At 40.2% G+C, this 16830-nt stretch overlaps 1 protein-coding gene and 1 long non-coding RNA gene across 3 annotated transcripts in view; one reads left to right on the forward strand and one right to left on the reverse strand.

Annotated features, from left to right (window-relative positions):
• The window catches only part of tnmd (tenomodulin), a 47371-nt gene extending 35208 nt beyond the window's left edge, over positions 1-12163 (reverse strand). Inside the window, exons 1-3 of one of the 2 annotated variants that reach the window (XM_034884039.1) lie at positions 12148-12163; positions 11652-11810; positions 8851-8985 (exon numbers count right to left, since the gene is read on the reverse strand). In XM_034884039.1, the coding sequence (XP_034739930.1) occupies positions 8851-8985; positions 11652-11699 (183 nt within the window). In that variant the 5' untranslated portion in view covers positions 11700-11810; positions 12148-12163. Of the gene's footprint in view, positions 1-8850; positions 8986-11651; positions 11885-12147 lie in introns of those variants that run through there. The other variant, XM_034884038.1, reaches the window with a different exon arrangement.
• LOC117951999 overlaps positions 1-16830 on the forward strand; it is a 156558-nt gene that overhangs the window by 19259 nt on the left and 120469 nt on the right. The gene's annotated exons all lie outside the window — the stretch shown is intronic.

Below are 16830 nucleotides of genomic sequence, written 5' to 3' on the forward strand. Positions count from 1 at the left end.
TCACGACTGCGCATGCGCGAAGGGATAAACCCAATAGCGTAGCCCTTAGAGGGCGAAGCCTATACGAAATAGAACAAGCCAGCAATGCCTGTAACAAGGGAGCTTCTAACAGAGCTCCTGGGAGATGCACAGTATGGGCTTATCAAACGATGTTTGCACCATGCTTCTGCCTTGCAGACACAATAAAAGAGGGAGTGAAGCTCCTATGCAGAGACACTGGGTTGTCACATTGGGACTATTGGTACTGATGAGAAGCTCTTGGTCTCTTGCCATGGCCCCTGTGGGTGTTGCATGTCAGTGCTGATATGCCACATGCTCGTCATCCTCATCGGGATTCGTCGTTCGTTGTTGTAACCAACTTGAGTGGGCAAATGCTCACATTTGATGGTGTCTGGCACTTTGGAGAACTGTTCTCTTCACGGATGAATCCCGGTTTCCCCACTGTTGTGCTATTAATCCACGACCATCACCTCTTGTTGCAGCATGATAATGCACGGTGCCATGTTGCAAGGATCTGTAAACCATTCCTGGAAGCTGAAAACATCCCAGTTCTTGCATCGAATGATGTACTTAACAAAAATGTGTGAAATACCTTAAAAAAACATGTCTTATATTCTAGTTTCTTCAAAGAAGCCACCCTTTGCTCTGATAACTGCTTTGCAAACTCTTGGCATTCTCTTGATGAGCTTCAAGAGGTAGTCACCTGAAATGGTTTCCCAACAGTCTTGAAGGAGTTCCCAGAGATGCTTAGCGCTTGTTGGACCTTTTGCCTTCACTCTGCGGTCCAGCTCTCCCCGAACCATCTCGGTTGGGTACAGGTCCGGTGACTTTGGAGGCGTTTCACTCAAACCCTCTCCTTCCTGGTCAAATAGCCCTTACACAGCCTGGAGGTGTGTTTGGGGTCATTGCCATGTTGAAAACTAAATGATGGGCAAACTAAACACAAACCGGATGGGATAGCATGTCGCTGCAGGATGTTGTGGTAGCCATGCTGGTTCAGTGTGCCTTCAATTGTGAATAAATCCCGAACAGTGTCACCAGCAAAGCACCCCCACACCATCACACCTTCTCCTCCGTGCTTCACGGTGGGAACCAGAGATATAGAATCCATCCGGTCACCTTTTCTCTGTCGTGCAAAGACCCAGCGGTTGTAACCAAAGATTAATTGAGAGAACACCAAGGGTTTGCAGCGCTATCAAAAAAAAGCAAAGGGTGGCTACTTTGAAGAAACTAAAATATAAGACATGTTTTCAGTTATGTACATAATTCCACATATGTTCATTCATAGTTTTGATGCTTTCAGTGATAATCTACAGTGTAAATAGTCATGAAAATAAAGGAAACTCGTTGAATGACAAGGTGGTTCCCAACTTTTGGCCTGTACTGTTACTTAATCTCTTAAAATAAACTCAAATAATTGCTCCTGGGCACCCAGCTAGCTCAGTTGGTAGAGCGGGTGCCCATATATAGAGGTTTACTCCTCGACGCAGCCGGCCCGGGTTCGAAACCAGCCTGCGGCCCTTTGCTGCATGTCACTCCCCCTCTCTCTCCCCTTTCACATCTTCAGCTGTCCTGTCCATTAAAGGCCTAAAAAAATGGCCAAAAAATAATAAAAAAATGAAATAAAATTGCTCCTAAAAGTAGGATTAGCCTTCTTATTAAAATAACCGGGTCGGAAGCAGGTTTTCTTCACGGGACCTCGAGTTTCCTCCCTCTGGCACAGCACACTTTAATTTTCTCATTCATTTTTTTAGTTTGTATCAGGCGCATTTGATGTTAATGATGGTGCTGCAACCTCAGAATGGGATTAGTAGCCTAGTAGTTTACTTTTTCGCCCGCAGGATTGCACCTAAATGAAATGATAGGTGTAGCCTACTACCATTCCAGTTTTCATCAGTAATAATGTTGGTTACCTGTGATCAATTATGAAATTACTACACTGTATTAGAGCTTATGTATAGACTCGAGCAGCAATTTTCTCCCACACCAATTCTTGCTATTTTACTGCAGCCGCTGTGATGCTTTTTTTGACTAAATGCATGTTCAAACTCCCTGTATGTGCACATGAGCCTTTTCGTCATTTTGTTTATGGTTGTTGCCATGGTGAATCATACTATCAGGGCTTCATTCATGCTGCCTTTTTATTGTGGTGGTGCACATGTTTAACTCTGAGTCAACCTACTCAGAGTTGATTGAACCAATTCAAATCAGCTGTTCTGGAACCGACAACTCAGTTTCCCATCTCAGGGTAAATCAACAAAGATCAGGGTGAACCTCAGTTTGTCAAACCTCCGTCCTGAAACGGACCCCTGATCAACACTATACGAAGGAGATTGGCGGAAGTGTTGCACTGTGTGAGGCAAATGGTGGTCTACTTTTCGGACCCCCCAGTACAGTAAAACTGCACATTGTAAAGTGGCCTTTTATTGTGGACAGCTTAATGCACACCTCTGCAAAAGTCATGCTGTCTAATCAGCATCTTGATATGCCACACTTTTGAGGTGGATGGATTTTCTCTGCAAAGGAGTAGTGCTCACTAACACAGATTAAGACAGATTTGTGAACAACATTTGAGAGAAATGATTGAAAAAAAATGCAAAAAAAAGTCTTAGATCTGTGAAATGGGGGCAAAACCATAAGTGTTGGTTTAATATTTTTAATCAGTATGGGTCAGCAGGCCACTCCCGCTACCTCAATGAACACCAGAAAGAGGCTCTTGACAAGCTTTTTCACATGGAGCTGACAAAGTAAAGTACATTTCTGGGCAAATGAGACACAGCAGCAGAGCAGCAGCTGTCACACACCATACCCGTGGTAATGAGTGCTGGATAACGATACATACACCACAAATAAGAAAAAAAAACACTGTGCAATACATCCAGGTGCTTCTCACTATGAATTTAATATGTAGCTGCTCCAACGCTATCAGTGAACATTAAAAAATCATGAACTCAAGTACTGTACGCAAGGACGTAACTTTGGGTTCTATTTTGGAGGGATTGCGATCTCCACTTTCGAGCAAAATTGAAATTTTGAGCATTTCAAACCCTTCATTTCCTGCATTCTGATGAAAATTATGACTGTATGTAAAACAGACACAAATGGGAACATGTTGAACTACTGTAACAACATGGATGCAGTAAGCGTGTGTAAGGGGATTTACCGGTTTTAGAAGTATTTGTAGGTGTGTCAGTTTGTGTCAGGCCCCTATTTGGAAGCGGATACGATTTTACGCACCCTGATATGTAAATGCACTCTATCTTCTTCTTTTTTTTTATTGTTTTAAAATGTTTTAGTTTACAGTAAACTCCACAGGGTACCGTAAATGTAAACTAGCTGCATTATCCAGTGTGTTGGCGAACAATTTAATTTTATGTGACATCTAGAATGAATACCTCATTATTGAGGTTCATTACAGCTCTAAAAACTATGTTGTCTGGTGTACTTTGCTCATTTCCTGAGCAAACACTTTAAATTTCACTGAATGAAAAAACTCACACTAAAAAGTGTTATTTTTGCTGATTTTCTTAAAAAAGCCTTCAAAAGCCTGGCAGGTCTAAATGTGTCATTAAAATTAGCATTCCAACTTTTTTAGCTTTTACCAGTTCTCATTTTCTCACATAAAAAAGGCTAATCGGCTAAGGTTATTTAACATGAAGTGTTATTCCTAAAGGGATGATTTAGATGCCGCTTCTTTCCTCACATATTGAGCAAGGTGACTAATGGGGCAAACTCAGAAAAAAGTCAGTGCAACCTTTTAATTGCTGACAGATATATAGCCTAACACTCTGACATACCCATTTTTCAGAATAGTGATAAAGTCATTTCTAAAATCATGATCCTTGAAAGTATATACCAACATTACAGCACCCTCTCTAATCTGCAACCTCAAATACGTTGAGAAAGGACAGGTGAACAGATTATTTCCCGTTTGCTGTTCAGTTCTCTGCCTCGGCATTGTCGCTGTAAATGCACATCAAGGCTCCAAGCGCTGCAGACTTACTGGGAGAGTGAAAGTGGATGTGAAAGCTCAATCACATTCTAAATTGTACAACAGAGCAGAGGAGTCTTCTTGGCAGTCACACTGGTGGGACCGAGAGGAGAAAGAAACGGGAAAAAAGGCAAGCATTTGTGTCTGTTTACCCACCGCACTAAACATACAACATGCCGCACATGAGCTGCTGGTGGATTGGCAAAATGAAGTACTGGCAATTAACATGTGAATCTCTCCAACACCCGTATTAGTCTTGCTTCTAAAAAGAAAATCACAGACGTACAAAAGTGCTCTATGGCACAATAAATAACTCCCGGTGGGCTTTGCAGTGCTGTCACGCTCTCTGTAGCAGTCACCATCCCAGACGAAGGCAATGTGCCACAACCACCATGAAGCCTTCCTACCTCAGGCACTCCACTGGCAACAATTTAAAACAACTCTCTTTTGTTCTTCCTGATCTGCATACCCTCCCTCTTTCTGACTGCTCCCGGAGTAGAAGGCATAATGCATCATTTTAGGAGGGAGCCCGTAGCAGCCTAATTTAACAGCCAGGGAGAAACACAAGTGGACACTGGCCTTCTACTGAATGAATGAGCCCGACGTGTAAAAACAGAAAAGATTACAGATTGTGGGGCCTGCCACGCAAAAATGTCTTTCCAAACTAGCTGTTGTAAACCCTGCTGCTCCCCAGAATGATAATTCCTCCACTCAAGACAGAGTAAACAAACCGAATGTGAGAAGTTTGCACTGTCTTGTTTTGCTCCTGGAGACAAACTAAGAAAATAGGATTGTAGAATTATATCATGATCAAATCTTGTGTCTCCCTCCCATGTTGCATGTTGACATCTGGACACTGGGGGGATGTTGGGTATACACAGCCCACGAGCAATAAATAAACAAAGGTTCAACTGGCCTTGAAAAGCCATCCACCTGTGACCAGTAGAAAAGCAGCAGGCACAGCAGTGTTCATTAGGAAGCCGGTCCTGACAGTGAGGCATTTAAGAGGCCATCAGGAGCGACAACTCAGCAGCTACCTAGGGACCGGAGAGGGAAAGGCATCAAGGTGAGCTATGCAATTTCAGCTTGAATAATGGAGCACTTTCCTCAGGTCTGACATTCATGTATTTCTCAGGCAGTTTTCCCTTACAAACCTACACCTGTGAGCTCTTCAATGTTCCACAGGAAAAACGGGTTTACAATGTACACAGGTTCACAATTACTCAGTCTAAGGCTGCTGGTCTGCAAATAATCTTGCTCAAAGTGGTTCATGAATTAAAAATAGCAGCAAATAAGTCAAATCTAATAACGGGGAAATTTAGATTTTTGATGCTGTGCACTACAGATATTATACACAGCAGACATCAACATCTAGATTTAGTTCTGTAAGATTTCTTGTTGGATTCACCAGCCAGATTCCATTTCCACGCTGTTGCTGAGTTACTTGTAATAACAGAGGATTAATTTACAAGGAAACAAAATTCTCCAGTGAGACTTTTGGCCCAGGACAATAATGAGCACAGTAAACAGAAATTTGCCTTAAGACAAAAGAGAATGCAGTGGAACCTAATCTAGTAACACACACACACACACACACACACACACAGACAGAGAGAGAAAATGATGGCAAACGATCTTCCCCAGGCCTGCGTAACAACATATGTTTTCAGGTAATTAAAAGAAGATCTCAAGCGGTTATCATGTCAGGTTGAAATACAATGCACAGAGCAAATTACCATTCGGTGATTATTCATACAAAGCCGAGGTCACGTTGCTTTGGTAAACTGTGTGACAATAGACAAGGGGTGCCCATGGCTGTAGTTAGGCTGTGGTTTCAACTTCTAATTAGAAATGCTGAGGTCAAAGCGCTATGCAATATGGGATATACAGTATACTGTAACACAGTATGTTTTGTGTGTGTGTTTTGTTTGATTGATCAGCTAGTAGCCTAGTAATTGATTTAAGTGCAAGCACATAAGTGAAACTATTGACTGAGCAGAAAAGTAATTCTTGGATTTCAAGAGTGTGAGAAAAACAATTTTTAGAAGTCAAACCAATTTTGCAATAAATGTTTATTGTACTTAGATCTAAGGCAGCATTAGAACTTTCTTTGCTTGTTATCTTCTAAGCTGTGGATTCTCTGAGTTGTCAGTTTTGATCCTTCAATTGAAAAAGTCCAACTGAGAGCAGAGTATCTCTTGTTTTAAACCTGGAAGTAAAACACCACACCGCCATCTTAGTAACGTCAACAGTACGCCCTTGCGTGCTTCAGCACCTCCTTCTTTTTCTAACGGTAAAAAGGGTGTGGCTCTTACAGTTTGCACCTCTCATCTTGGATGATCAGGATCTGTCAAAACGGCAGTAGGAGAGTTCAAACAGAGAAGGGACCACATCAGGAACTTTCTCTACACACCTGTTTTGCACTCGTGAATCCGCTGCCTTACATTTCAGAGCCCTTGTTTTTTAATGATTATTACTTTCTTATATTGTGAGCTCTATAGTGTGGTCAATAATAAGCTGGCAGCTTTTGAGGCCACTTTGCAATCAAAACTTTCATACTGGGACAAAAGCAAGAAGACAAGCCTTGTCAATTTGTAGTAAAACAGGGATGGTGCCTTAACGTGTTACATAGCCTATGTAAAGAGAGGGAAGAAACAACCTCTCCCCCTTATGTATTGCATGTGTCTTAAATCTGCATTGATTTATATGTTGGCACAACAGGATGTAAAAATTACAATGTATTATCTTTATCATCTTTTACGCTGTGCATATGACTTGCTGCAAATGTGCATTACGTCCAATATTCACCCTCCTTTTAGCTCCTTCAGTCTCAAACTCCTGAGGGAAATATCTGGCTCTTTAGCTGCTAAATGTTCCACTATGTTAGCAGCTAACTTTGTCTGTCAGCCTCTTAGTGATGGGCATGCACTGTACAGTGATTTTATCAGGGCTTTTACTTTAACGGCTCCCTGCAGCAGCTGGAGACTATGCCGATGAGAGCCAAAACAGTGAAGTTGTAGGGCAGAAAAACCAAAACCATAACCTTAAAGAAACTAAAACTAGAATAAGGTGATAATTCTTAGAAATATGTAGTACAGTTTTAAAGAAGATACAAGTCAACTGAGTTGGGCATTAGATGTGACTACTCCTTGCACACCATCCTAAACAAGCACCATGCACATGTGACCTTTCTGGTTAATCTTGATTTAAGAATATGTCCAAGCCCCTAGGAGCTCTGGACGTAATGTAATAAAAATCCATTATAACCATGATAACATGTGTCTTTGTTGTATCCAGACTCTGGACTGTACACACATGGAATTTGAGTTGTCACCATGCCCATCTTTGTGCTCAAATAAAAAAACAACTCAAATGTTTCCTTATTTAATGGTGTGCATTTATCTGGTGAGTTAAGTGTCCAGCTGCATTGCAATCAATATCGGTTCACCAAACAAGGTGCTGGATGCCACGTTCATCCATCCATCCATCTATCCATTAACTGTATCAATCCATCTCTTTACCTTCAAAAGTCTCGAGACGGTTTTACTGAGGATACATACCTTAGTTTTACTGCCATACTGTGTCTGAAGGAGCTTCCTTCCCATCTGACAGACAGGTGATTCTCCTTTTGAAGGGGCTTCATCCCACTCACTGATGGGGAGGCCAGAGAATGAGCCTACCCCTCAAGACCCCATTAAAGCAAAACTCAAGGTGCACAGATTTGATATACATGGCTTGGGCAACCTCTGCCATCACCACATTTTGTGCCACGTGAGAATGATCACAGCTTATTAAAGTAGGAATAATGACCGCTCTACCTCCGGCATGAAATATTTAACAAGGACAAAGGAGATGGCTCAATGGTGATTCATGTCTATGTTAAAAGGAGAGAACGTGGACAGTACTGGCTACACAGGAAATGCAGATGAACCTTGGTTAACCTGAGCTCTGAAGAGACTGATGGCACTTGAAATGTGTATCTCAATCGAAGCAGAAAGAGCAGAATTGTGGCAGAGGGTGTTCTAAATGAATGTTTATTAGGCATAGCAAAGATGTTGGTATAACAGCAAGCGGCATCCTGCACGGTAGATTTCCCCATGTTCACCTCATGGCATTTACAGTGCACACAAAGCAGACTAATGCATTTTAGTTTGAAATGTATGTGCTCAATTTTAACCATCATTTTATTGTAATCATTTTCTCTCTGTGCTCAAAACGCATAGAGATTCTATTTTCTGGATGTGAAATTATAGATTTATTTTTCCTCCTAGCTTAGGTAAATTAGCTTTTTTGGGCCCTTGAGAAAATCAAGGGGAAAGAGCAGAGTGAAAACATTCTCCATCAAGTGTGATTGAATTGGATTTTACAAGATGAATTGCAAGAGCTTATCCCAGTTACATTGCCAAGAGGTTTCAGTCCTGCTTGCAGCCACTCTGGTCAACAGCAATTAGATTCAGCTTTGAGTTATCAGAATCTGTCATTGTGAGAAGATGTGTACAGTGTGAGCAGAGAGTAGATAAATGCAACAGGCCGACGTTTGCAACAGTAAAAAGCGGCTTGTGGTTTTGTCCAAGAATTCATGAAATTACAGCTCTGACAGCCAAAACATGAGCAGAGCCAAACACAGCTGTCTTTTTCCGTAGCCCATACATCTTTTAATCTAGCAGAATACAACACCGGCTGCAGAGACTGCCTTTGGCTCTTTGTGTGGCTGTCCATTTTTCTTACTCGCATTTTTCTTATCCTTGAGGGAACCTGTATGATTTGCTATTGTGTCCTTCATCTGAAGACCACACTTACCACAGAACGTGGCAATAAGCCTGATGACTGGCGAACAATGATGTGATATTAAGGCTTACCTTCCCCAGACTTGGGCTCCACAGATACCTCAGGCTGAAAAGACAGAGAGCCAAAACGAGAAAGACCAGAGCCAGAACCAGAGGCACTCGCTGGTAGGTGTGGTACTTGGCCTTCTTCTCTTTTCCCACCTCAACCTGCGAACAACATAGGTTCAATAATGTATATATGGTGAAAAAGTACTGATTAACATGTTATACCTCCTTTGTTTAACAATTTGTGGTTGGTAACCTCACAAAAACAACAACATATGGTCATTTTTACTAATACGTTGTGGTAATTAGTGAACTTTACAGGTGCGGATGGGTGGATTTTGTCACCTTTAGACAGAGTCAGGCTAGCTGTTCACCTGTTTCCATGGTTTATTCTCAGCTATAATAACATGCTGGTGGCTGTAGCTTCATAAATAGTTGTGAAGTAAGAGAGGAGCAGCTGATTCGTTTTACCCTATTCTGTATTTCCAATTGCACTGCCGGGGACCAAGCAATCGTCCCACCAATCGACCCACAGGCACATGTTTCAAATGGGCAGTACACAATAAAGAAAATTACTGTTTTCACGTCCTTCTCTATTCAAAACAACCAACGGATGGAATACCCCCCCACCACACACACACACACACACACACACACACACACACACACTTCACAACTCTATTTAATGAAGATGTATGATAACAGTATCAATCAAGAAAACCTCTCTTCACATTTCCCAAAATGTACAAGTGTGCTTTTAATTTATCATTTTCACAACGGAAATGTATATTTCCTCGTTTTCAGTTACTCTTTCTTTTTAATCAGTATAGCATTTAATCAGAAGAGAGGCCATGTGATTTGGTCTCCCCAAAAATGTATCCATCGGAATGCTACAAGTGCCATGGAAAAGTTACATTAATTCTACTTTTCCTCAAAAAAACTCACCCGCTGTTGTCAATTCCCCAGGCTCATGGCCACAAATTAATAAAGACAGGCTTTTGTTCCACCAGAGCTCCAGCGGAGGGAGAATGAAAGCTTCTCATTCACACTGGACCATTTTTGAAGGTCTCAGAGGACAACAGATGAGCAGATATGTAAAATAAAAAATAAAAAAAACGACTTTAATTAGCAAAATTGGTGTTGCTTATCTCTGTGTCTTTTATAATGACGATAAAGCAGCTTTGGTTTTCCATTGTGGCTGGGGTTAAGCTACAGATGATTGGGCGGCACTTTAAAATGCAGACTTCTTAAAATAATTAGATTTTTTAATTTTTTTTCTAATAATAGTTGTATGTTTTTTTTGTATTTGAACTGGTATACTGCTAAATAATGATCCAAAATGGTCCTGAAACATATATTTGACATAGCCTTTTCATAATTTGAAAACTACAGTGTGTAGGTGGCGTGCAGGAGGAAACAGCATACAGCTACAATGGCATACAGTTACTCCCTTTGCAAGTTGGATTGAATTTGTGATTGTTAAATATATCAGCAGCATGACTAAATGATTCAAGATTGCCTCCTAAAAACTTAAAACTAAACATTTGCCTTTAATGAATTACACATTGTTACCATTCTCTGTTGGACGTATTAGAGACAGTAGCCAGCGTTAGGCACGTCAAAGTAGTGTACGTTCCTAAGGCATGATGAAAAACAGAGTGCTACAATCAGAGAGCCAGAAATTCCTTTCATTGTGGATTTTTTAGAGTGAAGAAAAAAGAACAAATGGTGGCTGAAATCCTCTGCTCTCCTGTGGCAGGTTGCGTAAGCAGTGGAAACTTGACTAGAGGACAAACTTCTCTCTTTGCCTGTGCTTTGGATATTGAATACTCACAGGAAGAAGGTGGGATTGAGAGACAGAAATAAAGGCAGGGATGGAGACAGGGTGAGCAGTCTGAGTGCGTAGCACTCGCCAACTAGTGTTTAAAGGTTTAGGAGTTCAGAATCAGCCAGGCTTTGTGAGGAAGAGTGCCTGGAGCCCCCTGCTGTTATCATGCAGAGAGGGAGCATTTCTCTGAGAAAAAAGTAGTCTACAGCCTAACCAACAAGCAGAGACAGTGGTTTATCACACTGGGGTATGCTCATATAAGCATTAGAATTGTTGTGAAAACTACTGTTAATTTCTAAATCATCATTTTCTATCCATCACCTACAGTTCAGCCACGATTAGAATCTACTGGGACACTTACCTTTTCTTTGATGGACAGTAAAATAGCTTTTTTATATACAAAGGTAATAATACTGTGCTCTGCAGGTATTGCCCCTTGTTCTATTGTTCACAAGTTCGATCCCTCCTCATCCTCTATAATAAAGTTCTTAAATAGTAACATTCTTGGTCCATGTTAAATGATGATATTTGAGCTATAAAGCAAACACAATGGTTCAGGTGAGACTGAATAAAAGAAAATAAAGAAAAGAAAAGGAAGCCTTGGCAAAAAGCCAAAAGGAATTAGATGGAAAACTACTATTCTGAGAAAACTCAGACTGCTGAAGAAAAGATCTTCTTTTATATTTATATATATATATATATATATATATATATATATATAAAAAATATTCAAACTTCTGACATATTTTACTTCAAGCTTACACTCAAACACAACAGGATCCCCCTCCTCACTTTTAAACTACCAGTGCTGCCACCTGCACTTAATTTAACGGGCTGTACACTTTTAGGGGTGCTCCCACTTTCTTGACACTGTTTTAGGTAAGATTATGCACAGTATTCATAAACCAGTAAATGTTATAATTTATTTTAGATAGATTTCTTTGCAATCAATAAAAGTGCAACAATTCAAACATAAAATGCGGGGAAAAAATGGACTCACATCTTTCCACAGAATCTGTTGACTGCTGGATTGACTGCTTGCCTCCATTATCCAAGCCTGCAGGAGGAATCTTTCCAATCGTCTTAGCTGGGGAAAATACTAACCTACTGCAAGGCTTAGAGTCCCAGCTTCCTTCCACTGCTGTAATTTGGGAGGCTGCTGAAGGGGAGGGAAGTTTCAGGTGGAGTGGAAATACTGACAACATTTGTGATACCCATTAAAAGCAAGGCAGATGTCTCTCCCGCTTCCCACCTTCCTGCTCCCATTTCAAAGGTTGAAAGCCACGAATGGATTCAGACAGAGACAAAAACCTCTGTTGAATAAATTACACACTATACTTGGATGAAAAACACTGTATTCATTCACTTACTTTCAAAAGATTCCTGCTTGGAGGACACAAAGTTTGCATGAAAAAGAAAAGTATATCGTACCCACATAGTGCAGATGTTGAGGTTTTCAGTTATATATTCTGAAGTATCAAAAACAGTTCAAGTACCTGCTCTCTGCTTTTGTTTCCCAGTCAGTCTGCACACTCGGCAACAAACACGTACAGTAAACAAGAGTTGAGGAGACTGAGTAGCAGCATGACAAAAGATTGAACCTTATAAAATGAAAAGAATTTGCTCTTGTGCACATGCAGACATACAGGAAACTCTACTAATTAAGTTAGACTGTAATCTGAGGACAGAAGTTTAACTTCAGACAACTTTAAGACATAAAAATACTCGACTTGAAATAATAACAGTAAAATTAAAAACAATAACCTCAATAGATATTCTAAAACATGCAAACTACATTCTCCCTCATTAAAACAAAAATATATGCAATTCCTATTAAAAGTTTAACTGCTGCGTGCAAAATACATTCTACTTGTGCACTTAAGGTTTCAAGTTTCCATTTTAAGTTGCTATTTTAAACTAGTTGCAATTTCACAACATTGTGCTCCCTGCTTACATTAAACTGAGATTCAAGAAGATGCATTTGAAAATGCCCTTCTAGTGTCGGCTCTACACTTACATCATTCTGCACAGTTCAAACTCATTTTGGAGTGGAGGGGGACTTTAGGAAGTAGCTAAAGGTCATCTGAGCAGCTGTTGCCCATCAGAAACTGCTATGAAACTGTATGATAACTCTGGAGTTTGCGACAAAAAAATACTTTCAAAGGGGAAAGTTAAAACATAAGATTAAAAACTCAAGTATTTAAACTCAGGGATAGATGTTTTTCTTTGTTCTGTACTGTAAAAGCATTTATAAATGCAATTAGTATTGAACAAGTTTAGGGGCCCATAAGGGAGATCTTAAATATTGAGTGCAGTAACTAAAGCTTCTCAAACATTGGCACCTGTAGAACTTTATACAGCTATTTGCAAACTTAATAATGCCATCAAATGACACCCAGTCATTTCTCTCATCCTTACCACACAAAGTACCATTAATAGTTTTTCAAAATGTCACTTTGGCTCAGGGAAGGTGTGATCGCACCCACAGTTATTTCTTTCACTGGTCAGAGCTGTGGCTGAAACATTAAAGGTGTCCTGCCACACAAAACTGTTTTTACTTGCTTTCTTTTTGTAATATTAGGTCTTTATTAGTTATTTAATATTTAATGTTAGTTAGGTCCATATGTGTTTGTGTTATGTCATATAGATGAACTGCTACCTCCTCTGTCACCTCCAGCCACTGAAAAGAAACAGGCAAAGAAATCAGGTATGGGTATGATTAGTGTTAGGCAATTAAATCACTTGGTTAAGCTACAGTACAATCATGTTTATGATCAACAGTATTAGCTCTGTCATGGGACTTAAACTTAGGTCTCCCTCGTGAAAGTCACGCTACACACCCATCCACCACCTGGGTGAACACTACTGAATGTAACACGGACGTAAATCATGGAGTGTGGAAACCTCTGATGAGGATGTCATTTTTCTTTAGATTCTTTCTGTTATGTTTTGTTTCTCTGTGAGTTACTACTGGGTATCTAATGTCAACAACTAAAGTATTTTATAACCTTTGAGTTTTGTGTGATTTACAGATTCTGGACTCATTCCTTGGGCTACAATAAGCAATTTTAGATGGTCCATTAGGTATTGTCATGTCAGTATTTTGTGTAACTCATTGTAAAGTGTTACCCAACTTTAATAACCAATAGAGCGTTTTTCTGAAATACTACACTGCATAGCTGACAGTATCGTCACAGCATGCCACCTGTTCACCGGTTTTAGGACATGAAAAACCCACAATGCCAGTTTAATTTGATCTTTGCACAGCGTGAGAGGGAGGTAAGGATACAGTATTGAAACACAGGTGTTCATCCTATTCATAAAAAAATCTGTCTTTTTATTTAAGAATCATCTAAGATGGCACACTAAGCAAAAGCTGATAGAAAATGTTCTGTAGTGATTCCAGTTCATTAAAAACGTATCACAACCTAAAAGTTCCACTTCACACTCAATTTAAAGAAGTGAAAAAAAGCGACGGCTCGGTCAATACCACCTGAGGTGGAACATTCCCGGGAAAATTGGTCAACCTGCAAGCCTTTAGTGCGGCAGGACACATTTGAGCACATATTAAGTCTGTCAGATCTGATAGTGGGACCTCGTCAGCTCTTTCCCATTGATATAAATCTTCACAATTACTGTGACATTTTGCTTGGGTAAATCAAGTGGCGGGTCTTTCAGGAATAGTGTTGTGTCAGCAGCAGAGTTGAGCATCCTGGGACCCTCATATCCCCGATAGCATTCAGCAGCAGGCTGGGGCTTTCACACCTGCAGAATAGAATAAACAGTAATTTAGTTTGAAGTGCATACCAGATACTCACAGATTAGAGCAGAGGTTGATGGGAGCAGCCTCCGCAAACCAGGAAGAAGCACAAAATAACCATTTACTCTATCCTTCATGCTTCAGGCCTGATAGCTTTGATGGGAATTTTTTTCTTTTGTATTTGTCACTTTTGCAAACAGACTGTGCAGTGTGACCAACAGCGAGGCCCATTACAAATCCAACAGACCAAGTTGTGATTTTTTTTTATTCATATAAACACACCGTTTTCCATCAGACAATAGTTTTTGCTTAAAATGACTTGTCGTACTTCTGGCAGACGCTGCCTCCACAAACTTGCAGAGTATATTCTGCTTTATTTTGCAGTGGCCATCTGGAAAAAAGCTGTTGCTTGTTTGCTTTTCTTAACTCTTAAGCCAGCCTCTAAAGCCTTGTCGAGCTTCTGTCACTCATGGAGAGAGCTGTGGTGGAAACCCACACATTTCCCACGTGCTCATCCCCATTCATTAACAGTCTCTTCCCACATGAAGGGAGACTGTCACAGCTAGAGAAAAAGATGTGGAAAGAATACTGTATGTGTACGGGAGACAGACAGACAAAAAAATAAAAAGCAGGACTGAGAATTTATTGTCTCTTTTCTGCTCTTTCTTTTTCTTTTTCTCCCTCTCACACACCGACAAAGACAACTCCTTAGTGGATTGAATCACACTTTTGAGTACAGATACTGATGCAGGTCAAATGTGACACAATCCTGTGCGATTTGATAATCCGCCTCCTGGCTCGACGCACTTCTGTCTTTCATTACAAGAGAAGGGGGGGGGGGGGGCACGAATGGGCTCATGATGAAGAGGCAGTCACGGATCCTTGACTTGCTCTGGACAAAAGATCTGAGAACCTCCATCCGTCATCTTTTAGGATGCTCCTCATGCTTCAGTGACGGCAGGAAGGAAGTGCACCTCCACAGAGGAAGTTTACACAGGGCTGTTTCCCAGGAGTCACTTGCTTCTTCAACAGACTGGATTAAAAGCCTGACACATCATGCTGATAGCCTGCTGAAAATTGCTAAGTGCAAAAATACTCAGAATATGTGTCTGTATCTATCGTCAGGTAAGGTTTATTTTCAGTATTTATGGTTAATTGCAAATTTGAGTCCGTGACACAGTTCTTCTCCAGCGCTTCATGCTTTATTTACCAAATGTTTTAGCTAACAGCTAGATAGGTTTGACCTTATAAACAGTTCATCCATCAGTCATTTGATGATACATCACGATACACAATTATTTTACTTTTTGAGATACTTGAAAAAAACAACACACTTACTTCTTGTCAATACAAGAGAAATAAGACAAAACATAATATAACAAACAACTTTTCTGAACATTCTTTAGAAAATACAATCTTAACCCGTCAATAACTTTCTTTTTTAGTACAAACCAGCAAATTCTGCACATTCTCAACCTCAATTTTCAAGACGAAATGCACGCTGATAATCTTGTAATATACTGTATATTGATAACGGTAACTACTATAATTTAAAGTCTATCTGTGGTTGATGTTAAAAAAACACCTTAACTAATTCCCCACTATTCTTAAAAAAGGTCCTGTTCTTTTTTAACTTTATGGTTCAATTTGTGTGAACCTTCACCTCTCTTTGACAAAGATACCTATTTTAGGGAAGAGATTTGCAATGTGTTTTCATTTTTTAGGACTTTGAAGCTCTGTACCTCACTGTGAGTGCATTCGTTCAGTCAGAAATCAGCAAATCTGGGGCGGCCTCTGGCTCACCCAGTAGAGCGTGTGCCCCATGTAGGCTGAGTCCTTTGGCAGCGGCCTGAGTGCGTGTCACCCCCCTTCTCTCTACCCACTTTCCTGTCTATCCACTGTCTCTATCTGATGAAGGTAAAAGCCCCCCCCCCCCCCCCCATAACATAAATCAGCAAATCTCAAACTTGTATTTATCAATAAATCCTGATGTTCATCTCTGAGAAGTAACAACTAATTTAATGCAAATTTGGTGATCGGAAAATGGTTTCTACTGTCCAAAAGGGATTTTAAAGGAAAATAGTTTTTTTCTTTAGGGATAACCACGCACATCTCTACAGAGTTTCTTTGACATACTGAGGAAATAGATGAATAGGAAAGTGGATTACGTAGCTCCAAGTTTATACATCCATTTCCCAAATCTCACCTTGAGAGTAAAGCTACTTGCTGAGGGATTTTCTCAATTTCTTGCTTGATGGGACAGGTGTATTTACTTACATAATTGTATTCCTCATCCAATTTATAATGCGATTAAATTTTAATACAATTCTGGATTTGAAGAGAGGCAGATCTGTGAAAATTATCAAGACAGCAATATTGTGAAATTGTTCTTCTTGCTTTGCAACTTTCTCAATCACCC

Source organism: Etheostoma cragini, chromosome 10 (genome assembly GCF_013103735.1).
Source record: "Etheostoma cragini isolate CJK2018 chromosome 10, CSU_Ecrag_1.0, whole genome shotgun sequence".
Taxonomy (NCBI): domain Eukaryota; kingdom Metazoa; phylum Chordata; class Actinopteri; order Perciformes; family Percidae; genus Etheostoma; species Etheostoma cragini.